At 38.7% G+C, this 26,577-nt stretch overlaps 1 protein-coding gene across 11 annotated transcripts in view; it reads right to left on the reverse strand.

Moving 5' to 3' along the window:
• The window catches only part of EYA4 (EYA transcriptional coactivator and phosphatase 4), a 264,743-nt gene that overhangs the window by 14,076 nt on the left and 224,090 nt on the right, over positions 1 to 26,577 (reverse strand). For all 11 annotated transcript variants that reach the window (XR_013441109.1, XM_078054709.1, XM_036097432.2 and 8 more), the window contains 5 exons: positions 23,271 to 23,407; positions 21,643 to 21,726; positions 6,718 to 6,807; positions 1,121 to 1,179; positions 853 to 1,013 (listed from right to left, as the gene is read on the reverse strand). Coding sequence is in view for 10 of the 11 variants with exons in the window: in XM_078054709.1 (XP_077910835.1) it covers positions 853 to 1,013; positions 1,121 to 1,179; positions 6,718 to 6,807; positions 21,643 to 21,726; positions 23,271 to 23,407 (531 nt within the window). In the remaining variant the exon portion in view is untranslated. The remainder of the gene's footprint in view (positions 1 to 852; positions 1,014 to 1,120; positions 1,180 to 6,717; positions 6,808 to 21,642; positions 21,727 to 23,270; positions 23,408 to 26,577) is intronic.

The following is a 26,577-nucleotide window of genomic DNA, read 5'->3' on the forward strand; positions in this document are numbered from 1 at the left end:
GTATATTTAACTTATCGTTCAATTTTAGATTCTGATTTAAGCTCCTCAAATCATCCTTTAAAAAGAGAGAGAGAGAGAGAAACAAACAGAAAACCCTGGGAGAAAAATGTTATGTGACTTCATAGCTAATCTTAGGGTCTTGCTGACATAAAATTGATCCTAATAATAGAAATAACCAAGGTTTATTTTATCAAGAAATGTATCCAGAATTTTAGTTTTGATGTCACAGGTTGTGATATCACCTCTAATATATGGATGAAGGTAAAATAGTTTAGATTCAACCTACAGAGTATCTGAACATTTAAAAACCATGATAATCACAGTTAATACTATACATGGAAAAGATAAAAGATATACTGCCAGACAACGTGCAATTTTTAAAAAAAATAAAATAGTCTTGCTTAAGTCTTTGAAATGACATAAAGCACTGTTTATATTTATTTTGGAAAGGATTCCAGAAAGATAATGAGGACTAACCACTCTGCTTTAATGACTGGGGCCTTTGCTTTTAGGCAGGTCTTCCCACTGCCTCAATGAGTTCCCCTGTCTGGTTTGCACAAATTCTATCTGCACAAGAGGGGTAAACTTCCCATGTCCTGCTGTAAATCTTGACCAAACATCTGGGCACAGAGAATTCCCAACTCCTTTGGCAGAGCCACGTTTTATTTTGCAGTTACATTTCCCCCCCCCCCACCAACTAAGAAACTTAAAATTCTGACTCAGGGGAGTTCAACAGGAGCTCTTAGTAACTTCTTTTCTACTAGAGTAGTCTCTAACATGGAACACAGAACTGCAGGTCAGATCCTGCTTCTCTCTACAGTATCTTTATTAGATTTAAAGAGCCACACATACCTCCAACATTGTTCTTGTAGGTGTTGTATAATTCTTTTACTCTTCTGTAACGAAAAGCCAACTTCCTCATCCAGTCAACCCCTCCTCTTACACCTGTTGGCAAACAAAGGTTTGCACTACTTGCAGCTGCATGGAAGCCATCAGTTGCAAAACTGTAGGTACTGCAACACCCAAAATACATTAAAAAGAAATAAAAGAAATAATTACAGGTGCAAAACTCCATAGCTGAATTTCTGTAGGAAAGAGCATACTGAAAGGCATGGCTTACCTTAAGTCCTGCCCATTATCATCAGAGGAAACATCATCTATATGAACTTGATCACACTCCTGTTAAAAACATCGGAAAAGTTACTTGTTTTTCAAAGGATGCCTGTGTGGTTTTGGGGTTTTCCATCTTTCCATTTCAGACCATGGCCAGAAGGTGGCAGCATTTGCCCATCTATCCCACAGACAAACTGGGGAAGTGGCAGCATTTCTATCTTAAATCCAGAAGAGTATCATAAAAGGGGGTCTGAAAACATATGACATGTGGATTTCTTTCGAGCAGCTTAAAATTGTTTACTCTGAAAATTATGGATAACAAATTATCTTTTGAATCTTTATAAGAATGACTGGTGTTCACTTTTAGCCATTTCTGTTGCGTATACTTAAATATGCAAACAAAGCTAATCTGAAGATACACAGAACTTGTGTGGTTGAACGTCAGGTGGTTACTATTATTTGCTATTTGTTCAGCAGCTATGGAGGGGCCTGATGATTATGGTGTCCTGTGAGATTTCTAGACTTCCTACCTTTTGCTGGGCCAGGGGTACCATGAAGGAACCATGCTGATGCTATTCTAAAAGTCCTGGTCTTTTAACACAGAAAAAAAGCTAGATAACCGTGGAAGTCGGTATCTTTTATTCCTTTTTTTCAAGTTTTGAAATCTTGAAGCTGAAAATAATACTTACAAATAAAAGGGAAATAATGAAGATTTACCATCTCCAATGTGCTACAAACTCAGAGGAGAATAAACTTTAGGTACATACACCCATACACTTGATATGACTGAAATCACAGTGTTCTCAGAGCAAACGGTTACTTTTCTAGATAAGAAGTAAATTCTTCTTTGCTGTTCTAAGGGTCCTATTCTATCTTCAAATAATCTGCAAAGTTCTAATGAAATAGTATGTGATCTGAAGGTGGAATTTGGCTAGGGCATTTAAAATACCTAGTACTTACTGACTTTAGGATAAGTATGGTTTAGCTTTTGGGGCCTCTTTTTCTCCCCTCAAATTATTTCAGATACTCACAGATCCTGACTGCATAACATAGTGCTTACTATTGAAAATCACTTTTTAAAAAATTATTAACTCTGACAAGAAGATGCCATACTAAGCAAGGGCTTTTCAGCTACTATTTATATTCATTATAGGACCTGGAAACTATTTGGTAGTGAAATATTTCATATCTCATCTCCAGCTTTCCACACTGAATATATTAGAACCTTTTATAGTTTGAGCTTGACTAGCTGATTTGGGCTTCTTTTAAAATGTAAAGTATAAAAGTAGCCCAATTAATAGAATTTTAGTATGTAACTTGAAAATCCAGGTAAATAAAAGTTCGTATGATTTACATAAATTATACATAAATTAGTAATTTTAGCATAAATGTCTACCAATACTCCTAGGTAAGGAAGGGCTCCAAAAAGTTAATCTGACTGGAAGCCCTTCCTTACCTAGGAGTATTGGTTAATCTGACTGGAAGCTCCCTGAGGGGGGTGTTTGGGTCACCTGGATATTACCCCCCCCCCCCCCCCCCCCCGCTTAAGGCACAATCTGGCACACGGTAATCGCTCAGCAATTCTTTGTTGACTAAATGGCGGATATCTAGACAAATGACAGGTCTTGACAAAATTATCACAATCATTTAAATTTTCTAACACAAAGTTGCAATTATATTAATTGCAATCCTACATGGTAAGGACTGTAAGAGATATTTGTATCAAGAGTGGAGGGGAGTTGGGGGAGAATGGGGTACAAGCCAAGGCTGCAGGAGTGTAAGGGCGGGACATGCACTTGGAAAGGGCTTACCCCATTTTGGCTAAGTATGGGTGGAAAGGAGTACAGCCCAAACTTTAACCAAAGGAGGCATTATGCTTCCAGAAAAATCTCAGGGAAAAGTACGGCAAGCAACAGTAGTGGCTACTGGATTGGGCTCTAAAGGAAAGGTTGGAGAGATTTGATCATTAGCATGAAAATTGGAAATAAAGTTCTCCCAGAATAGGGAGGCAACAAAGTGTTCTAGACAACAAGACTTATTCCTTATTAGAGACGGTGACATTCTTGGTAAGTATGAAGATGGAAGTAAATTACTATCAAAATGGCATCATGTGAAGCTGTTCATTCCACTGAAGTTTTGAAATCTTTCATTATGTAAATAGTTTCCATCTCTCTCTTTTATAATAAACTACAATAAATAAATAAATATCCAAAAAAAAAGAGGGGGGAATCCTTACGAATGACTCTGGTAATTAGAAGTTATTTCTAGATTTCATACCTTCTCATCCTAATTTGTAGAGAAATTCCTCTGACATTTCAAGTATTAACTCACATGATTAATTTGTACACTCTGCCCCTAAATTTATTTTTTTACTCCTGAGGACATCAGTATATCAAACTTATTGGAGCATGAGCTCCATATTTGAAGTTATGTTTGAGATTTTTCCAAATGGAACTTCTCTTTAAATTCATGCCGATTTAACTATGCTTGTTGACTCTGGACTCTTGCCTGAGGATTACAGTCCAGTGAAAGAAATCTGAACTTCAATCACTTACATTTTTAGAAAATTCCAAATAATTGTTCTTCAATTAGTTTTCACTCAGAGGAATTTTGCAAGAATTATTTTTGACCAAAACCTGAAATACTAAAAACAGTGCAATGCTTGGCTTCAACAAATTTCAGTATAAGGACTCAAACATTTGGACTAATTCTGTTATTAATCTTAAATTACTTAATTTTGTCTTGCGCGGTGACCATGAAGTTGTCACTGATCTTTATCACTTATAATCTACACAGCAGCCTTCTCTCACCTTTGTGAACCTGAACTCCCCAGTGTCTTCTTTTCTGGAAGTTATTCTAACTGAAATAACATTTTTATTTCAACAGACAGCATTCTCTTATTAGGAGGAGTAGTGTGAGCATTTGCCTCCCTGCAGTTGGGCAGGATGCAGCGAAGGGTCTATTAGGATTTAAATTTGTATCTTTTAAGGAATTATGTGAAAGCAGCTGCTACTACATATGTTACAGTATCTACTGAAGGATTTGAGTCTCAAATTAGAGCTCTGGGTTAAGAAAAGGAACCCTGAGAGATTAAACACAGAAGCAAAAAAAAAAAAAAAGGCTAACGATGGAGTTATTCTCTTGAGGAATCCGCCTCTTTGTTAGCAGAAGCAGAAATAGCTTAACACCAGTCTGCAGCCCATGACAATCTTTGCTTACCAGAGGTTTACTGAAATAAAAAATGGGGAGAAAGACAAGTTGACTTTCAAAATGAGATGTAGAAGGATCGTGGATATATATGTAACAGCACTGAATGACCTTGAAAGCTACTGTTTAGATTTTATTTGTTTTCATGCTTGTTTATCTCACTGAAGTCACTAATAAGCCTTTAAGTTCCCTTGGGCACCTCATCTGGATGTACACACACGCACGTCGTGTGCATGTGTGTGCGCACATAGAGAGTTCAGTCAATTTACGTGCAGATAACTCAATCATTTCATTGGTAAGGTATTTTTATTGGATACTAAGTTGGAGTGCTTGAGTCAAATGGAATTTTTAGCACATTTTAAAACATAACTAAAAAGCTATAATCAGAAGAGAAAGTCAATACCAATATTTTCTCAGTTACCATTTTTACCGGAGATCCTGTAGGGTATTTTGAAAATATATTTTATATAGTACATAATTCAAGATAAAAATTCTTAAAGCACCATGACTGACCACATGCTTCTGATATCCCAATATTCATGTCAAACTTGCTAAAAGTATTTGCAAATTCATCATATGCTACTCTCGCTTTCTCACTTTACTATTCTGTGAAAAGTTGGGTGGTAAATTTACTCCATCTGGCTCCTAATGTGCCACTAAAAAGCTAAAAGGTCATTTATCCCATTTATTTCTAGTAAAAAATAATTAATGAAATGAAATAAAAACTCTAAAACCTGAATAAAATCACATAAAAAATTTTTTTTGGTCTTTCACAGGTTTAAAAAGATGAGTAATCTTAGAATTTTCTTTAGAAAAATGAGACTCATCCATTTTAACCAACAGAAAAACCAACCTAAAAGTTATCGCCATATATAAAAATTCAAGTTCCAAAAAGATTAAAATGTGTTTTCTATTATAATGTATATATAAAGTCATTCTGTATACTACCCTACTAATAAGTAGCATGATTAATTTAAATCAGGTTTTAGAGAGGTGATTATTTTTTCTTATTATCTAAAACTGGAAAACTTGCCGAGGAATACTGATCTTTCATACTGGCCATTAAAGAAAACAAATAAAACCTCTTTAAACAGACAGTAATTTTATTATCCAGTAAAAACAGTGACTCACTGCAGAGAAAACACCACCAAAAAAATGATACTACCCAGATTTCCAGCACATACATTTATGGGATATACTAAAAAACAGAATTTTTACTCTTATGTCTCAAGTGCAGCTGAAACTGGATTTAAGACCTTGTCAATTTTTAAAAGTTATTTAAGACACTGACTAATTTAGCTTTTCTTTCTCACATCCTTCTGTTAATTTCAGCATGGTATGGGGGCAGAAATATGTGCTCTGGAGCCAGAGAGACTCCAGAGTTTCAAATCCCAGTTTTACCACTTAGCTAGCAGGTAACCTTAGACATGATTTTTATGCTTGTGGGACCTACAGTTTCTCCTCTACAAAAATAGTGTGATAAACAAATTTATTTCAAAGGGTATTATTCAATCAATGGAAAATCCAATATAAAATGTTCTGCACAAGGTGGGATTTCAGCAATAATAATCTCCCTCTCCATTTATAATAGGATTATAGATAGACACTTTTATTTCATTGTGAAACCACTGGGTAAAAAATAAATGTAAATATGTCACTTAAAAAATATTTCACCACAGTTGCACTTGATTAAGAAGTACTTCTGCTCAGTGCTCAGCTACTCAGTTACTTCAAATTTTACCATCTGAATGCCTAATAACTCAGATCATTAGCACCCAGATTATATACCTTATTACAGTACTTATTTAGCGGTCTTGAGACTATTGGGGGAGGGGGAGTTCTTTCAATTTGTTATTGTTTTTACTTCCCCTTTGAGGTTGGAAATGAAAAGATAAATGAGAACAAAAGAAAAATGCAATGCAACCAATCAGATGTGCTACGTAAACAGCTCTAGCACTGTTTTATCCAGATGCAGAGGAATTAAGGAATGATAATATTGTCTAAAATTAGGCTTCAGATTATCTACAAAACTTAATGACCCATGCCAGCACCATGAATAGTACCCAGTGATTTAACCTAAATAATACTCTGGTTAGGAACCTGGAAAAGCTAATGTTGACTCCAAAGGTGCCCAATGGGTTGTCCAGAGGGACAGCAAAGCAGAGCTTCTCCTCTTCTGAGATACTTCTGTTTTAAACAGGTGCCAGTAAATAGGCAGAATTCATTAGCGCAAGTTAGCTTTTGTTTATATTTGTATATACATTTTTCCCCTTGACAGAGACTTTGCTATCCTCTTGAGCTAAGTATTTTTCAGATTTCTTGAGGTTATCTGCCTATTTAGAAACCATCTAAGCATTATAATAGTTGGGATACGACCCTTTCTTTTTCAATTCTTACCTCTAAATCATTAAAAAATAAATGTGTATCAGCAAGATTAAAAATCATTTCCTCCATTCGGAGTCCCAGGGTTACAGCCATGGGGGGATCCTGAAAAGAAAATACACATAGAATGAGGTAAAATTTCAGTAACCACTTACTATTAAGAATATCTTAAGTGCCTATTATTGGGGGCGGTGGGGGTGGGTAGACTGTATGGATTTTTACCTAGGATCCAAAAGATTTCCCAATGATCTAAAAAGCTGCCTTTCCAAAGGATAATCCAAACCACACTAAATATACATCTGTGAATTTACAGGAATTCATACACACATCAAGACAACTTGGAACACATTTCCACATACATCTATATGTTCGTGAGGAGGGAGTAGGAAGCAAGCTAGTTCACAGGACCCGGTTTATATGTACTCCATGGAAAGTCCTTTGGAGAAAGATATTTGGATGGGCTACTGAAGAATGGAGCAGACTTGTACAGAAGAGGAAAGGCCATCCTTCAAGAATAACAGATAATAAGTAGGTAAAGGAGAAAAGGAGGACTTCTGGGTGTCTGCAAGATGGGGGCAGAAAAATATCATCTGAAGGTGGGCCAGGAAGAGCTGGTGGAACACGGTAATACCACCACTCAATTGTTAATTGCACTTTGATCGACAGGCAACATTTATTTGAATACGCATACAGCTTGGGCTAACCGGCATCTGACTAGAGATTAAGAGGGTAGGGCTGAGGATAACTAAAGGAACATTAATTCAGTAAAAGTAATCTAAGTAGAAAATACATAATGTTTAAAAGTTTAATGACCGTAAGGGAGTTAGTAAGGAGGCAAGTGACGTAATTCTTGTCTACAGAAACCGAGATATTATCTAGCAGCAACGAGCCGAGAACCAAGACCAAAGTTGGTACTTTACCATGATTAACCAGAGTTGACAGCCTGGCATCAGAGGTGTAAGGCTTTGAAAAGTAGGGAGAGTTTAGGGATAGGGCTGGGAAGTAATTCATGCACAAACATTGTGCTTGAAATGATGGTGGGTGAAATGATCTCTAAAGCAGGATTGCAATAGGTACGCCTCCGGAGATAGAGAAACTAGAAAACCTGGAAGGGACAAAGCCTCAGAATTTGAGACCAGAATGAGTATTAGCAGGGAGAAGAATATGGTTTCGAATAAAGCTGACAAGTCTAGAAGGATACTGTTGGTTTTGGCTGAGAAGTTATTTTGGAAGACTTTAGAGGGTGATTTGGGTTGAGTGGCTGGGCCAGGAGCCAGATTGTAGGGATTTGAGGAGAGAGAACCAAACTTGTGTTTTCAATGTTCTAATAAATGGCATTTCAAAAAAATGTATTTAAACTTGGGGAAATTAATGTTAACTTTACTTCCATTTATGATAAGGACATGCAACCCAACAGGCCAAGCTGTGTTCATTTATACCCCTGAACTTATTCCACTTAGCAGGAGAAGCCCTTCCTCATCCCATTCCTACATGGCAACAACAACTTTCTGCCTATACTCCCTTCCATATGCTTTGAGGAGGAAACCCTAGAGTAAACATATTTGAAGTGAGTGTCAGCTTCATATTCCGTAGTGATTAAAACTTAGAGAATAGGAATTGAGTGCTAAGAAAGAAAGAGGTCACTGAGGTCGTTCTGAGCAAAGTGAAGACTCGATGTGGGAGAAGATGAAGACAGGGCAGTAACGATATGTTGGATGTCAACACAATTTTCTAATTGTTTGCATCGCTTCCTTAGAGATTTCTGTGGATTTCATAGTCAGAGACTCTCTTCTCAAAAACAGATGTTCACTGTTCACATACTTGATGGCGTCCTGGTATCATGTCCTCTAGTCGCTCAGACTTGCCTGCTAGATTCATTTGTCTTCCAGTGACAGGATCATTTGGAGCAACACACCCAAAGACCAGATAAATTCCATTTCTCCAACAAATATTCAAGAATAAAAACAGAAACAGGGAGTGCCTATTTTGTGTCTCAGAAGGATCTCTTGCTGTTACCTTCAAGTATGAAATTCTTCTCTTTCCTTGCTTCTTCTGTTGTTGTTCATGTTTTTGTTGCTGTTGAAAGAAAATCCCTGAAGGCTGAATAATTTTGTTTCAAAGTCTACATTTGTCTTTTTCTGTTCAAGAATTCCTATTTCCAGTCTCTGTGTCTGTGTTTTGGAGTGGGGTGGATAGGCTGAGGATGGAAAACTTGTAAATATTCTGTGTAGTCATGGGACCATGAACAAAAAGTCTATAGAAATATCAGGAAAAATCAAATGTAATTATAGCATGAAAACATATAATTCCATTAGTGATGCTCTCTGCTTTTGAGGAATGTTCACTGATGCAAGACAATAAAACCGAGCTCTACACTACTCCGTTATGTTTCTGATGATTACTGCCCTAAAGATATATATTTCAGATGGGGATTCAGAAACGTCCTATTTAAAAGGTTTTCCTTCTGGAGACTTGGTTGGTTGAATTCTTCTCCTATGATGCGCCAATTTTTTCTTTTTAAAGTCTTAAATAAAATTACTGAATTTCTTATATTCCTGTCTCACATTCTTTGCATTTATAGATCAGATTTATGAGGCTGGGAGAAAACATACTGTTCCTCTTTGATTGTTACTTTCATTGATTCCACGCTTCTGAAGTCCATAACTCTCTATGCGACCCATGATAGGCAAATCCATGAAGAATGCATTTTGTGCATCTGATAAGCATGCAAATACAATTAAAAAAAAAAAAACAACATGAATTCTCTAACAAGTAAGCATAGCGTACGGTATGATGAAAACTGTATCTGAGCATTCCACGGGAATGCAGCCCCACGGCACTAGAAGGGGTCGTTCCTTGGTTTTTCAGGCTATGGCGATCCCACATCACATTCTACTCAAGAGCCAGGATTTAGTAAGCATTTTGGCAAAATATCATTTGTTAACTGGGAAAGTTTAGGTTTGAGGTTTGCTGGAGTGTGAACTAGCTGTATTTTACTGAGGTTTCCAGAGAACAAGGCCTGTTGAAAAGGAGGTGTTGCGTCAGCCATGCCAAAGGCTCGGCACAGATGGGCTAGGGACGGTCATGCCACAGGCCAAGGAAAACCATGTCTGTAAGAAGTGGTGATCTTGTTTCTAAGAGAATGTTTAGTGAGGGCTTACTTTCAAGTATCGAGTTTTTTTCCCCCCAGCTTACTAAGTCACTGGGACAGCTAAATCTAAGCGGATTACAATACCACATTTTTCTAGCTAAAGAACCCACAGATGTAAGAATCCAAGAAAGAGGACCAGCAAGTTGGGGGAGGTGGTCTTAGTGAGGATCTGTAACGGCGGGCACCCTCTGCTCGGCCGGACTCCCGCGAGAGCTACCAGAACCGCAACCCCATGGTTTTATCAGGCGTTTGAGAGTTCAACATACTTCTGGATTGAACCCAAATTTTATACAGAGATGTTTGCTCATTTTCATGAGATGTTTGTAGAATTATGGGCACCTTATGAATCAAGAGTTACTGCCTTTTTTAAGTTTAACTGTAGTGCGTGTTGAGTTTAGGGTCTGAAATGAAGTGACGGTGAAAACTTGGATGGGGGGGTGGGGAGCGGGATAATAAGGGCACCAACAGCGTTTTGTGGAAGCTCTGATACATATTATACATATATAACCGTTCCAGTACGTTCCAAGTGTCTACAGCAGAGTTTAACATGGTGCAAACTGAACTTCTGCCAATTTACTCTGTGTACTGCTCTATTAAAATACTTAAACTATTCCCAAGACATTTTAAGAGAGGGAGGGGGGAGAGAGAGAGGGAGAGAGAGAGGAAGAGAGAGAGAGGGAGGGAGGGAGTGACGGAGGGAGGGAGGATGAAGAAAATGAATAACTCTTGGCCCTTAAATGTGTGATTCTCAGCCAGATGTTACCAGTTTTTAACCAAGTCAGGATCAAGTACGGCACTTCTCTATATCAAAATACTAACGCCTATTAGCCATGTTAGCACAGAACATAAATTGGAGCCAGACTGTCTGTCTATGGGCCTCTGCCCTGCACTGGGCCATCAGCTGGAATTCCTCCTCTAGAGACACAATGTAAAAATATCTCAGGAGAGGCAGCAATTATGTATTTTTAAAGAAATAAGGAACTTTTTTCTTTTTTCAAAAAGAACTAAAGCTCTTGGAGCAGTTATTCCTTTGGGACCGGAAGCACATTTGTCGACTTGTGGGCTCAGTGGCGTATGATGTGCACATTCATTACAGATGAAGGCAGACAGCGGCACTGTGAACTAGGGTAGGAAGAGCTAATGGGTTTGCGAGAGTATGTGAACTCTTCTCATCAGTGACAGGGGATGAAGTGAAACTCAGTCATGAATCAGAAGGGCAATTTTACAACTGACATGTTTCTCTATGATGGACAGGCAGAGGGCTTCAGGGTTCTCAGGGGGAACTGGAGAAGGGTCTCAGGAACACCCACTCTGTTAGCGTGTATTCACTGAGTGTCTGCGATGTGTCAGACGTGTTCAAATTCTGGGCAGAGAGCAGAGAATCAAATAAAGTTCCTGTCCTTATGGGGTTAATACTATTACTGGATGATTACCTGATAAATACTGGACAAAATCCATGTAAATATATACTATGTCAGGTGGTGAAAAAAATCAAAGTCAGCAGATACAGAAGGCTATGGGGATGGGTGGTGATGGCTCATTTAAACACAGTTCAGGGAAGGCCTTTCTCAGGAGGTGACAGTTGAGGTTAAGAACCTGAACACAGTAAGGGGACTAGCCATGCAGAGAAGAGGGGGCAGCGAGCACATGTAGAGGCAAGAGGGAGTCCGCATGCGTGGAGTGGTGTGAGGCACCGTGACCCCAGTCAGAGAAGGGAAGCGGAGCGGAGTGCTCAACTGGTTCAGACACACAGCAAGATAAACCAGGAATTTGGCAAGCAGGTCATTCCACAGACTTGAAGGGACAGGCAGAGAATGAGAGCAGCAACTGAAAATGGGCTCCAGAGGCTTTTCTGGTGATGGGACCATTACAACATGAAATATGGCATAAAGAATAATCCAGAAGAGTGAGGAACTGGGGACTCAGGCATGAAAAAGGTCATTTCCAGAGTCAATTTATTGGGTAAGTACAAGGGCCTAGATCAAGGACATGAATGGAGGTGCAAAGAGAAGGCAGAGAATATGGTTACGGTGTAAAGATGAAGCAATTTTTTTCCAGCCTTTCAGTTTTTTTGTTTGTTTGTTTGTTTTGTTTTGTTGTTTTTTTCCTCCAGTGAGGAGGAGTTTTGTGCAGAATTGAGAAGAGCTGTGAAGGTCTGAGGGGAGAGGAGGTTTGAAACAGTCAGCTGGAAGAGTTAATTAACTCAAGAGTGCTGGACCCACTGGAGATTTGTGGACACAATCAGCTGCTAAGATACAGGGAGAGAGTCGGGCAGGTTTTTCTGCAACGTGAGTCTGATGCCTAAAGAGCAGGATAAGGACAGTAAGGCTTTATGGGAAAGTGGGGCTACACGGACATCCAGGGCTGAGGTGATGATGTCTAATGCAGAGCCCATCAAACTTGACCACACATGAGAAACACCTGGAGAGTGTTTAAAAATCCCACTGCTTACCCCACACCCCACACCAACGACATCAGATTCTCTGAGGTGGGAGCTATGCATCGGTAATTTCAAAGCTCTCCAGTGATTCCAATGTACAAATAAGACAAAATCAACAGATTAGCACCTCGCTACTCAGTGTGGTTCACAGACCAGCAGCCTTGACATCAGCTGGGAGCTTGTAAGAAAGACCGAATTGCAGACCCTACCCCAGATCTACCCAAGCAGAATATGCAGTTTAATGAGATCGTCAAGTGATTCATATGCATGTTGATATTTAAAAAGTACTAGTTAAGAGCTCTCATGAAGTTCTGGGACAGTAGGGAAGACCAGAGCTGGTATGAGCTTCTGGTTTCCCAAGAGGTAAGCCTCTGGGTTGCTTCCGAAGGACTCTAAGACTTGAGTCAGTCTGATCACTGAGTAGAATGCTAGTTCAGTAGAATTTCTTAGGAACTAGGATTCCCTACTAATAATTTAAAGTTATGAGTAAGAGTGCATTGCTTCACCTTCATCTCCATAAAGACCACCTGTGGACTTAACTTCAGCAACCAAATGACCCACAGTGGCTCTTTTCTTAGTCATATAGCCAGATACCTGCTGGGGAGCTGGTAAATGTGGAAAACTAGCTAATTTTTGCTCAGGATTAAGAGTATTCATCCAAATTTAAGCATTTGATGTAAGCAACATATTTGCAATTGAACAGTAGTTAATATTAAGTAATCAGAAACACTGATGGAGGCGTTATTCAACTTACCACTACCAACTTCCGTTTCAATCAAAAGAGATTCCAATAAACTAATGATGGAATACATACACTTCAAGGGGAATTACAGTAGTAGTAATACACTATACTTGCAGTTGCTATGCTATATTCCTGCTAGTGTGGAGACTCTGGATCCATGAGACATGTTGAATTTTTATTATTTTTTGGCCCTTCTAGCCCATCATATGCCATATATATTTTTTTAAATATAAAAAGCAAAATAGCATTATGTTTATACTATAGCACTGCAGTTGGGTGAGAAGGAAACAGTCAGGTTGGTGAGAATAGCCATGGGAGGATGAGCTGGAAAGCCCAGGACTGAGAGAGGGGACGAGGGGCAGAGATGACTGAACACACCCAACTGGGGTGGCCATGGGACTTGGTGGGGGCGGGGGAGGGGCAGGGAGGTGAGGGGTACTGAGAGGAAGGGTGTAGAAAAGAGAGGTGAGACATTAACCTAGAAAATGGAAGTTGATGATTTAAGGAAACTTAAGGGACAGTAATAATCAAATCTGCCCTGCCCACCTCCTCAAGATGGGAGATTGCGCAAGTTTATAAACTGAGGTCATAAACAGGGACTGAAATTTCAAGGGAGGTTAAAGAAGTCATCTCTAGAAGTTCGTGTTTTTAAGAAACGAATTACCACTCACCTTTCTGGTATATTCGTTTCAAGCTAATAAATGTGATGTCCCTTCAAGATCTTTCCCTTTTCCCTTCTACTCCCAGCAATAACTTGGTAAGGCTGGGCTTTAGTAAAAGTGAGCATGATGTTTGGCTATTTATGGTATCACCTAGAGCCATTCAATCCAATAGAAAAAAAAAATTTCTCTGAAAGGAACAGATACTCAACAGAAAAGGAACACAGAGCTCTGCAAGAGGAGTCTCTATGACAGAGTTTGAGAAATGTCACTGTTTTTGACTTTAGCTTTACTTGTACATACATGCGCACTGTAATTATGTACATACCATTCACATACACATATGTGCACACAAACACACATATTATGAACAATCATGTAGCACACCATAACATTTGTGAGGCTTGAGAATTCTGCACTCACTCACTTGTATGTACCACTTACTATCTTGTCACCGTCTACTTCCCTACAACAATGAGCTGAGTATCTTACATTATGAGACAAAACAACAGATATAAATATATGCAAATTTCTTTAGGAAATATCCAGTTTTCCCAAAATTCAGTTTCCCAATGTTCAGATTTCCTTGAGACCACATAAAGTAGGTTACACTTACTGAATGTTTATTCTGTGGTAGGCAATGGGCCGAATTTTAATGCATTAGCTCATTTAACCTTCTTAATCACATGATTAATTTTATCATCCTTCCTTTTTTATATAGAAGGTAACTGAGGCTCACAAAGTTTAAATAAACTACCAAGGTCACATGTGCAGTAGGAGGTAGAGCTAGAATTTAAACTCAGGTCCATTCTCCCTTCAAAGCCAGGATGCTCTAGCCATTATGCCCAGAGGGGAGGTGACCTGCCCTGGTGTTAACGTTGCCATTAGGGTGGCCTCTAATCCATGGTTCCAACATTTAACTAATTCTAATCACTTCCTTTTAAACCATGTTGCTTTTTCTTAGTTGGCATGCACCTAAGTCAGTACTTACCTTCATAGCTATCTCAAAATTTAAAATCTAGCTGGTGCCATTTCAGAAATCTTTCTATATAAGTGTGTGTGCACTTTTAATATAAAAGTAATCAATTGGTTTATGTTGATGGACATCTTATTTCCCCAGCGCTGCTCTTCTCTAAGATGTTGTCTACAATGAGCAAGTAGTTTGGGGAGCTTGAATCTCAATTTCTCAGTACAAGGTAACTAACCAACTGTTCACTTTTCCTTCAGTCTTCTTCCCTGACTTGGGCTATTTCCTTTGCTTCCTCACCCATGCTGTGGAATAACTTTAGAGAATCATGGCTTCACAGTACATGACACATTAATGCTCCAAAATGAATCAAATCCCTAAAGCACAATTTATTTAGCTCCTTTCATCCCTCCTTCAAAAAAGAGGAATTACTACAACTTACCAAGTAAAATAATACATACACATAATCAGGGAATAGGAATAATCTTCACAAACTCTAACAGATGACGGATGAGATGATTCCTCATCTGTGTCCTGCTAAATTTACAAACTCCTATTCCGGAGTTTTACAAGGCTGAAAACTGTACGTGCCCACAGGTGCTCTGCTGTAAAGCCCATCATCAGCTTCATCAGCAGCGGGGCTCAAACACCCACATAGCTCACTTGCCATTATGGTAAATATCCGGGAGCTCTTCTGTTTGGGAAAAGAACATGCTGTGTTGACAAAAGAACAGAGTCCCAAAGAGCTAAGTTTTTAGGAAGATCCTTGGAAAATTCACAATATCATTTACTTGTAAGTGGAACTAGGATTTTCCAGAAGTTTCTTTTTTAAGTTAAAATGCAAAAGTTAGTTACACAGGGCTATTTATAAGTGAAAGGGCATTCCTAAATTATTATGTTCCATGCATTTTATTTTTATAGGTGGTGGGGAAAAAAAAACAGACCAAAAGAATGTAGAGATTAAGAACATATCAAAGATATGTGGGTTCTGACTGGCCATACCACTTATGAGTTGTGTGAGAAACTACCAACCACACAGGGCAGTGACGAAAGTTATGGAGATAATGCATTTAACAGGACACTGGGCAAAATGTCAGGCCCATAGCAAGAATTCAAGATGGTGCTTATTTTTTTTCTTGGTGAGAGAAAGAAAGATAAATAGAGAGGTAAGTAGGCGTGGTTCTGTCAGGACATGATTTTGTATCTCTGGCACTTACATTTCCAGCTCCCAGCTCACTATATGTCAGGCCACTATGATAACCACTTCATACAACCACTGACCTTCTGTGTGTCCAAAAATAACTGCCAATAGTCACTTCTCATTTGGGGGAAATAGTGTGTATTTTTATAAGTTTCTCTGGTCTGGGATGCGGATGATAGTTTTCAGAGCTAAGTGCTACTTTTATACATTTACATTACCTCATTTAATCCATCAAGTAACCCCAGGAAGGAAACAGATTATAATCATTTTCAGATGAGACAGGCTCAGAGGTTAAATGACTCGCCTCAGGCACATCTAGGCACAGGACTTCCTTCTAACTTCTAGCTTGGTGCTCCTTCAGCTGGATTACTGCCTTAAAGACTGTGTTCTGAGCAGCATCCAGGACTCAGGAAACTCTTCTGGGGTGACTGAGAACAATGGGAAGGGATTGGCTCCATGAGGGAAGTGTGACATTTCCAGTCCCTCAACATCTCCATTTCACCTAGAGCAGGTCTGCCCTCAGATGTTTTATATAAAGATGCTCGGTGTGACGCAGTAAATGTGCACAAAGGATTCTCGGGTGAGAAGGAAAAAACTGAAAAATCACTATGTTATACAAAAATGTTGTGCTCTAAAAATGCATGTTGTGGAAACAAGATTCATCCAACAAACGAAAAGGACTGAAGACATTAACAATCGCAAGCTGACACAACCTTTAAGTAGTATAAAGGTCGTTCTTTCCTCTCCCAGATAGAATGGCCCTGGTCGCTTTTGTTATTAGCAAAGCAAAGTCCTTCTGAATTGTCAACTAGTCACCAGAATGACCTCACTTCAAGCAGTCCTCAAGGTCATTACTGAAGACACTAGGGAACTGAGGAATTAAACATGGTTACAAAGGATTCTCAACTGTGAAACATCTCAAGACCTCTAACATGATAATGTGCACTGGATGGCCATAAAATGCAAGTAGTCACTACGTCTTTGTGGCCATGGGCCTTTCCAAAAAGACTACCAATTAACATGTCACAGAACTCACTTTTTCAAGAAAAAATGTTGGGGAAATACCCTATTCTAGTGGTTCTTAAAGCATGGTTTATCAGCTTTATTGGGGGTTTATTCCGAATGCAAAATCTCAGGTCCCACCCAGACCTACAGAATCCGAAACTCTGGGGGTGGGACACAGCCACCTGTGTTGAACAAGCCCCTCGGGTCATAGTGACTCACATGGAAGCTCCAGAAACACTGTTCCAGTCTAAATCACTACCATTTCTTATTTACTGCATAGTAGCCTGCGAGTCTCCACAGAGCAGCCAGTTATAAACCATCATGTCCTCTCTCAGCCAAAACCCCTCCAACACACTGCACCTAGAATAAATCCCAAGTGCCTTACGGGAGATACCCTAGCTGATGCGGCCCCCTGCTCACCACTCTGTTCTTACCCTGCGTTATTCTCTCCCTTGTTTACAACCTTCCAGCCACACTACTCCTTTATATTTCTGGAACACTGGCAGACTGTTCCTGTTCCAGGGCCCTCCTGTGCCCTCTGCCCGGAACACTCCTCCACGCTCTCCCCTTCCCCCCACATCAACACAGCTAGCTCCTTCTTGAAATCCACGTCTCAGTATCAATGTCACCTCCATGGTCAGACCCCAGTGATGCTCTACATGACACAGTTTCATTGTCTTCACTGGAGTTATGGCTATCTGCTCTGATTTTGTTTGCTTGTAAGCTCCATGAGAGTAGGAAGCTGGTCTGTCTTGCATTAAGTAAATATTTGCTAGATGAATATAATCTGTCTACAGAGCTCTAGTTTCACCATTTTTACCTGTGGTTTGTGGGCAAGCGGAAGCTGCCCAATGCCCTCTTGGTCCCCTCTGAATGACCTCTGAGCTGCGTGTGGTCTCCAGCTTCAAAAGATGGTCCTGACATAACATCCCTTCTTTAGCTACTTCCCAATATGCCACGATAGTAATGTCTTACTGGCGAGAAGACAATGCCAACTTCCTTTCGGACATTAAGGAACATGTCAACGATCAAATGACTTTTAGAAAAATGTAAATAATAATTCAATAAATAAGGTCATCTAAGTGTTTATCATGGACTTCAAGAAGGGTGTTTTCATTCTGATTAGAAAAAAATAGAGCCTAAACAAATTTTTACTTTAATTTCCTTAAATTGCCCCAAGTGAAACATTATTCAATGCGGTGAATTCCAACAGGCTCCCTGCCTGTTAGAATCATATAAAGTACAAGGACTTGTTATGAGACTTACCAAATGTACCAGCATTTAGCATTTTGTGAACTTGGTCATGTTTCTTAGCCCCTCAAAACCCTGGGTTTCTGCATCCATTAAACTTGGATCACAACAAGTTACAGCAGAGTAATTAAGAGAATCAAGTGGGGGCGCCTGGGTGGCTCAGTTGGTTAAGCGACTGCCTTCGGCTCAGGTCATGATCCTGGAGTCCCAGGATCAAGTCCCGCATCGGGTTCCCTGCTCAGCGGGGAGTCTGCTTCTCCCTCTGACCCTCCCCCCTTTCATGTGCTGTCTCTCTCTCAAATAAATAAATAAAATCTTTAAAAAAAAAAAAAAAAGAGAATCAAGTGGGATAACATTTGTGAAAGTGACCAGTAACAGGTTTTTTGAATGTTGATTCCTGCCAACTGTTCTGCGAAGCCTTTCAAACATGTTCTCTCTTTCATTCTTATTCACTATAGGTAGTACTATTCCCATTTTACAGAAATTGAGGCCGAGTGATGAAGGACTTTGCCTGAGGTCACAGAGCTGCAAGCATCAGCGCTGGGTTTTCAAAGTGAAGTTTATCTAACTCAAAGGTCCTTGCCCTTAACCATCATCCCTAGTGCTTGTGAAATGCTGAACACAGGCTCCATCCACCACACAGTGGGTGTTCTATAAATGCAAATTTATCTTCCCCAAACGTTCAGCAGTGCCCCTGATTCTTTTCCCATGCTATACTGCCATGAGGCAGTGATATCTGTCTGCCACAATCCATTTCACTAAACATTTCTTAACTTTTGCCTCTTGAGGGAAAAGTATCCCAATCGTCTGAAAGAAGATCGTTCAAATTATTTCAACCTAAAGAGAACTCCCATAACTGCCTACGTGGTTCCTCACTGATTGTCTTTACTCTTTTTAGGATATGTCACATATTGCGTTCATGGCACATTGAAGGTCTATGGTGTGTGATGTGCTGTAGCAGAAACGAGATGGGTTTTGGGATCAAATAGTCCAGGGCCCCACGACTCATCTCTGCCACTGACTAGCCGGATGACTCTGCACATGTTTTATTCCCTGAGTATGTTTCCTCATTTAGAGATGGGGAGAAAATCCTCCCTCTTACAACTGTTGCAACTAAATAACATTAGTTCCCTCCTGCCCTTCACTTTGCCCCCCTCTTTCGATAAGCTCTGCAATTTTAAGCATTGAAAATGTCTCTTTTGTATTCCAACAAAGCTGTCTGACAATACTTTAAGAGAATGGAACTTGTACGTGAAACTGATGCTGCATGTCCAGGTGGCCATCTGGGGAAGTGACAGGTTTCTTCCGGTGATGCACCACTGCTGAGGAAAGCATGAGAACTTTGCTATTACAATTGCTCTTGGAACCAGTCTGAGTCACTCAAGAAAGGCACCTTGTTATTCAGGGTTTTTTTATGGTTCACCCCCCCACCTTTTTACTGGCTCCCCTTCTTATCCCAAAGGGAAGTCTACGCTCAGTACTGGGAGGGGTGCAACTTTATGTTATTTTTGCCAAAAAGAAAAAAAATGTACATACACACACATATATATAATGACATTTTGACCACGCTCCTTATTTATCACTTTGGGTTCAAATGATCTTACTATTTCTAACAGTCAAAACCACCACAAAAGGATGAAGGTGTGAAGTGAGGAAATACTCCAAAAATCTAAAGGTAATTCCAAAAGATGACTTCCACCACTGGTCTGACACAATGGAAGCAACATGGATATTTAGGTCTATAGCCTCTGATCGTGACTGACTATTTTGAAGGGCACTTTATTTGGATTCATATGTTCAAGTTAGATTACCTTAAACATTGATGTACTATGAAACTTAGCCATATAAAAACATTGCAGTCAGCTCAGCAGCATTTACTGGGTAGTCCTCATCAGCCAAAACTATTTCAGAAGAAATGCTTTAGACTGTTACCCGGAAAGTTTTTAAACTGTATACTCTACCAGTCATTGAATTCTGAATGTGCACCCCAAATTTATATATGGTTACTTTATTTATATGTTATATACATATTCTTTAAATTATAATAATATGCATGTATTTGTAAAGTATGTGCATTATAAAACATATAACAATACAAACTGCAAGACAAAAATGTGTGTGTGTGTGTGTGTGTGCATGTGTGTACACACATTACTTTTTTTCCTTATCTTTGTGGAGCATCTTGTGTATACCCGGCACATATTCATACACCCTGCTTTGGAGACCACTGTTTTAAATGACAATGATTGTGATAAAGGGGCTAAGACCCTTTTTTGTAAATGGCTGTTAAGCAAAACTATTACCTTTCAATATTTGTTTAGTTACATATATTACTTACACCAAAAATCAAATACAGTGCAGATTCACCAAGAGTGCAATACACGAATATTTCAAGTAGGAGATACTTGAGCGCAATTCATCATTATCGGTCTAGAAGACAAAACTTAACAAAACTGCTAAACACTGCAGGCTGGGCTGACATGAGACCCTCATAAATAATGAAACACTATAAAAACACAGGGAAGGTACTTCTTCTATAAGCGTAATATGTAAAGGAGGCAAAGTTAGATACAACTTAGAATACGGTAACTGAAGGCAGGCCACCCTGTTCCGAGTTGACCCTGGTCAGATTATGAATCCTATAGAGTCAAAAACTCAGACAAGAATGGCCTAAACCACTGTTTCCCTGACCAGTGTGCTGGAGTTGCCCTGATCTTTGTAGCGGCACTCACGCAGCGAACACCAACCCAGTCAGAAGAAATGAGCTACCTACGCAAAGGATGGCGAGGAAGAAAGGAAGAGGAATCACGAGACCATCTGTCTCTGAATTTGTGTGTGTGAGGGGATGTTATCCCCAGTTGCTGCTCAAATGCTTATTCAAAGTTATAAAAAAAATACTTGTATTCATAAATCCAAAGGATCTCTCAGACAAAAGATGACTTCCTTATTTCAACCGGCATTCTATAGCAACACTTGGTGCAATAAGTGAATTCAAGCAATTTCTTAAAGTTTCCTTATGAGAGGATAATATATGATTTTATAATGTTGAAAGTCCATTTTAATTTACAAAATAATTTTTCTAAAATGATTATGTCATAGTAATAAGCTTGCTTTTGATGCAGAAAATTCAAAGGCATTCTGAAAAAAGAAACAGATTCAATTTTGAATTACTTTTGTAAAATTTGCCAGTTCTCATTAAAGAACAATGAGCCACTGGAAATTAATTAAGAGCAGATTTGACAGCCTACAATAAAAACACTTAAACGTATTTAAATTGCTCTGGATTTTTTTTTAAAGATTTATTTATTTATTTGAGAGAGAGCGAGAGAGGGTGCAAGAGTGTGAGCAGGGGGAGGGCCAGTGGGAGAGAGAGAATCTCAAGAATCTCAATCTCCACTGAGGGTGGAGTCTGACACAGGGCTCAATCTCCTGACCCTGAGATCATGAACTGAAATTACTCTGGATTTTTGAACAAAATAAAATTCCAACAAGGTGTCTTGGGGTGAAATTTCTTGATCTCTTACCTTGCCATACTTCTGGGCATAAGACCCTGTGAGCAGTGAGTGGAAAACAATGATGGTTTCATCCAAGTCCCAGACAAACACACGCTGAAGAAAAATACAAGTATTAGAGAATTATCAAGTTCTAAGGAAACAGAAATCTCTTAGTTGAAAACATCTGACTTCATCGTTGGGTATAATCTCAATACCATTTTATAAAAAACTATGCTACTCCATCAATTTTTTTCCAAGTTTGCCAGATGTTACCACGATAAAACCAGAGCGGGGAGAGTGATAAAAAAAAAAAGTCATAATAAGCTTACAGATCAGATGTCCTAATTTGAATGAACTCATCTAAATATTTACTTGCAGTTAATACCCCAAAAGACACATTTGAACTTAGGATATAAGTGTGCTTTATTTTAAAATCTTTTGCCTCATGGATTCATGAGATTTTGCAATTTGTGCAAAGGATTAAATTTTTAAAAATATTTTAAAAAATCAGTGAATGATCCCTAAACAGAAATTATAAACTGTAAACCTCTGGGTTAGTTTAGGCCATCAGGTGGGTTGTTTAGTTTGCACAGTGCTTAGAAAGATTTCAAATTATTTTTTGATGTACTGTATGGTGAATAACATAACATAATAAAATAACATAAAATTTTGAAAAGAAGAAAGATTTCAAATTATTGATCAACATTTCAAGATTAGGAGATTTCACACAAACATCAGGGTTCTGACTGCAGCAGGGAAACTGGAAGATACTGCAATGCTGACTGACATTCCACATGGCGGTGATGGGCGGGCCCCCTTCGACTGGGCCAATGCTCCCTGCTCCCCACATTCTGCTGACTCCCTGGCCCCGTTCACTCATTTATGTCACCTGCTGGGTTCCTGAAAGCACTGGAATGCGCTACTGTCCTTCAGGTGAAAGAAGTGATGTCTTACAAAGAGGCTATTATTTGATTTGTCTATTATTTGATTTTACCAAGTCTGGAAATTTGGGTATTTTTCTTAATTGAACGATGCAGTTGTGTAAGAAGTAACACAGTATGGTTAAGAATAGTTTCCCTGATGTTTTAGAATAAAAATCAACCTGCTTAACATGGACATATCTCAAAAGAGCTCTCAACTAGAAAAACAGATGCATGGAAGTTTTTATAGATACAAAAATGTTAACATGTATCAAATGATTGGAATTTTTCCCATTTTCAGAAGACAACTTTTCATTTCCATACAGATTAATTTCACCTTTTTAAATTTTATTGACCCCCCAAAATTTTATTGACCCATATAAACATCTTTCATTACCTTAATACTACCAAATAGAGTGTCTCTCAGAAAATTATCCCACAAACAATGGCTTTATTTTATAAATTTCCATTTGTGCCAATTAGGATCAAAAGATGCAATTATCTCAGGCCTAGAATTTGTAAAGTACCATCATTTTAGAGTTTTTAATTTTGCCATTATAATGGATGGAACCTCAAATTTTGGAGCTGTGAAATGCCTACATGATAAGATCCACACATTTCATGATATATCCTTCTTTTTTTTTAAGGTTGAAACCTTATGGCACTGTAAGGTATAGAATATATCATTTCAGTAAAATAAAACATCATATTCCACTCTTTAAGGATAAGTCAGCATACCTCCAGGTCACTGTCAGGAGGCGGGGAGGGATTATTTTTCCGGCCTCTTCCTCGGGATTTTGACCCAGAACTCCTGCATGTTCTCTCATCAAGATCTTTGATAGGTGTGGAGGGGCTCTGCACGGTATCAAACTCTCCTAGAAATAACATGACTTGTATCAAGAAAAGTGCTTCATTTTTAGATCAGGTATGAGTCTTTGTTATGAATTATCTTAACGAATCCTTTTACAATAGAAAACTCCTCATGACAAAAAAGATTTATCATCCCAAAAATGCAAAATCCCAATTCAATTAAAATTTTTGCAGGTCACACAAATCCCCCGTAGTTTCAAGCTATGTGATCTATTAAACCTGAATGTGTTTTATACTCCGTATGTCTTCATTTTCCCTGTCTCTACCCTCCCCTACATATTTATCCAAATTTAGCTCTGTTCTCATCTCCTTATGTCAGAGCTCAAAGGAGGAGATGTCTTCTTCTGGATCAATCCCATCCCTCCACCTATAAACTTGACTCCCAACCTCACCCTCTAAGGGAATTGTGCTCCATTAGTTAAACCCTGTCTTAACTTTCTTCCAACTTTCTTCCAACCTCTTGTTCTTCTGTGGGCCATGGACAAGTTTAAAAGTCCTTCCCTTGACCTTGCATTTTCACCTAGAAGGTATCTGCTTTGCTATCTTCTCTCTTCTAAGTGATACACCTTAAAAGAATAGTACATTACTTGACAGGGCAGTCCAAAAGAAATACAATGTGAGCCACAAATATAACCACATATATAATTTAAAATTTTCTAGAAGCCACAATAAAATAGGTAAAGAAACATGTAGAATTAATTTTATTCGTGTACACTAATTGACCCAATATAACCACAATATTATCATTTCAGTGTGTAACCAACATAAAAATTATCAACAACACATTTTACATAATCTCCATCTAAGTCTTTAAACTCCTGTGTGTATTTTACACTTAACAGCAGACCTCCAACTGTCCTAGCCACGCTACAGGTGCTAGACAACCACGCGTGGCCAATGGTGACAGCAGTGGACAGCACCTTTGCCTCCACTTCCTGACATCTGATTTGTCATAATCAGTTCACCAAATCTCTAATAAAACTACTCTTACTCAGAGTCCCCGATAACCACCCAACTGACAGATGTAATAGACAGACTCAGTCCTTATCTTCCTGGATGCCTGAGCTGTGTTTGATCCTCTTAAACACCACGTCCTTAGAGCCATTATTTGGCAGCTGATACCTTGCGGTCTCCTAGCTCTGGAAGCTCTCTCATCAGTCCTTCTCTGTCTAGGAGACATGCACTCCTTTTCCTCCTCCCATTCCTTGTACGCTGGTATTTAAGAGTCCAACCTTTGGTCACTGTTCTCCTTATTCCACACCATCTGGGCGATCTAACACTCTCACTGGTTAATCACCCTCTCTGAGATGACCCATACATAAATCCCTATCTCCGATGAAGCCACATCCTACAGAAGTTTCAGACTTTGTATCTAACTGACCTCTGCATGTCCCCTAGGTACCTGAACGTCTGACATGTCTAAAGCTGGGGCTGGGGCATCTTATGAGGAAGGAGTACTGAGCAGCAGCAAATCTGTGGGAGCAGGTTAAGATAAACCAAAGCGACAGTGAGGTGCTGCAAAACCTCACAAGTAACAAGAGTCAGACTTACTGTAGGACTTAAAGCATTTCACTCAATCTCTCTGAATCTCTTTCTTTGTATATTAAAGCATGGACAATAGCAGCTGCTTTCTGAATTACTGAGGTAAAAATGATTTATATTTAATTTGATTTAAATCATGTATGTAAACACTTCTAGGAGAGTCTGAGGGCAAACTACATTAAATTTAAATTAAATTTAAATTACTATATTTAAACTTAAATTAAATATAAAGAAGTTATAACTATTATGCTTTATCATAAAATTAAAGAAAAATAATTATGAGGACAGCCAAGTAGTTATTAATCAAAATAAACAAATCTGAACAAGCTAGATAACATTTAGGTCATACCTCTTCTGAGATGTTCTAAATAAATAGTCATTTTTACAAAGCTCACCTGTAATTATTTCTAATGGTTATAACATTTTCTTTGGGAAACACTGTGCATGTCAGGACAGCATCAAAAAAACACATGTCTGTGCTTCAAATATTATTTGCTCTTAAAACATTGTTAGCATTGTTCCTATCATGGGTCTCTGCTATCAACTGTGTGAGAGTAGACAGTGTAATAAATAAAGGCTCTATAGTTTTCAGTTGAATATCGCCCCATCTTAGAGTAAAACGTGTTTCAGCTTACTTGCACAAGCATTAAATGAGGCTTTAGGTATTTAAATACATGCCAACTTAAAAAAAAAATCACACAAAAATTTTTCTATTTCTAGTTATTTTTTTTTAAACAGAATTTTAGTAAGGTTACTATGCCCTGCAAGTCAAATGTTCTCGTTCTGATAAAATGATGATTCAAATTAAGCCCCATTTATTAAGCTTATAAAATTTGTTGGATGACCTCCCACAAAAACTTGTCTTTCTACTCATGATAGATCAATTTTCAGCTGTTAACTATCATGAGGCAGCTTTGTTCTTGCTAAAAATGCAAGAGCTGAAAGGTCAAAAACTTGCAAAATTCCAAAGCTATTGTGATCAGTTATGGGTGGCTGATTGTTGACTGGATCCATAAAGAAGGAGTTTGGCAGAACAACTCAGCTATTAAATGAACTGGAGAGCCAGTTGCTAAAGAGCAGAAGGAGGAAGAAGGGAAAAGGGTGGTCATAGAACTGTCCGCATTTCAATAAAAGTAGGATTTGATACCACTGATTTTTGCCAAGTAACAGAAGGATCTTGAAAAGGCTCAAAGAATTCGGACAAAATATGGACACAAGTGTTTTGATGAAAGTAAAGGCATATCCTTTTAAGAAAACCATGAAGAGTAGCTCCATATTTATCCTTAGTATGTGTCATGCACTGCCTTCTTTCTTAAAAAGTTTATTGAAATACGTGTTTGGCTCTATTCACTGCTCATTATGTCTGTGAGATTCTTGCCATTTTGTAACCTGGAGCAGTTGTTTGCTTTTTCTTTCATGTGGCTAGAACTTCATTATATATGTATACTACGCTTTATTTATCCATTATGTGAATGAACATTAGGTTATTTGTAGTTTTAGGCAATTAGAAATAAAGCTGCTATAAACGTTCTTGTTCACCTCTTGTGGACATAAACTCCTATTCCTCTAGGGTATATTCTTAGCAGTGGGACTGCTGGGTCATATGGAAGGCATATGTTCATCTTTAGTAGAC

Source organism: Halichoerus grypus, chromosome 9 (assembly GCF_964656455.1).
Source record: "Halichoerus grypus chromosome 9, mHalGry1.hap1.1, whole genome shotgun sequence".
In the NCBI taxonomy this organism is placed as follows: Eukaryota; Metazoa; Chordata; class Mammalia; order Carnivora; family Phocidae; genus Halichoerus; species Halichoerus grypus.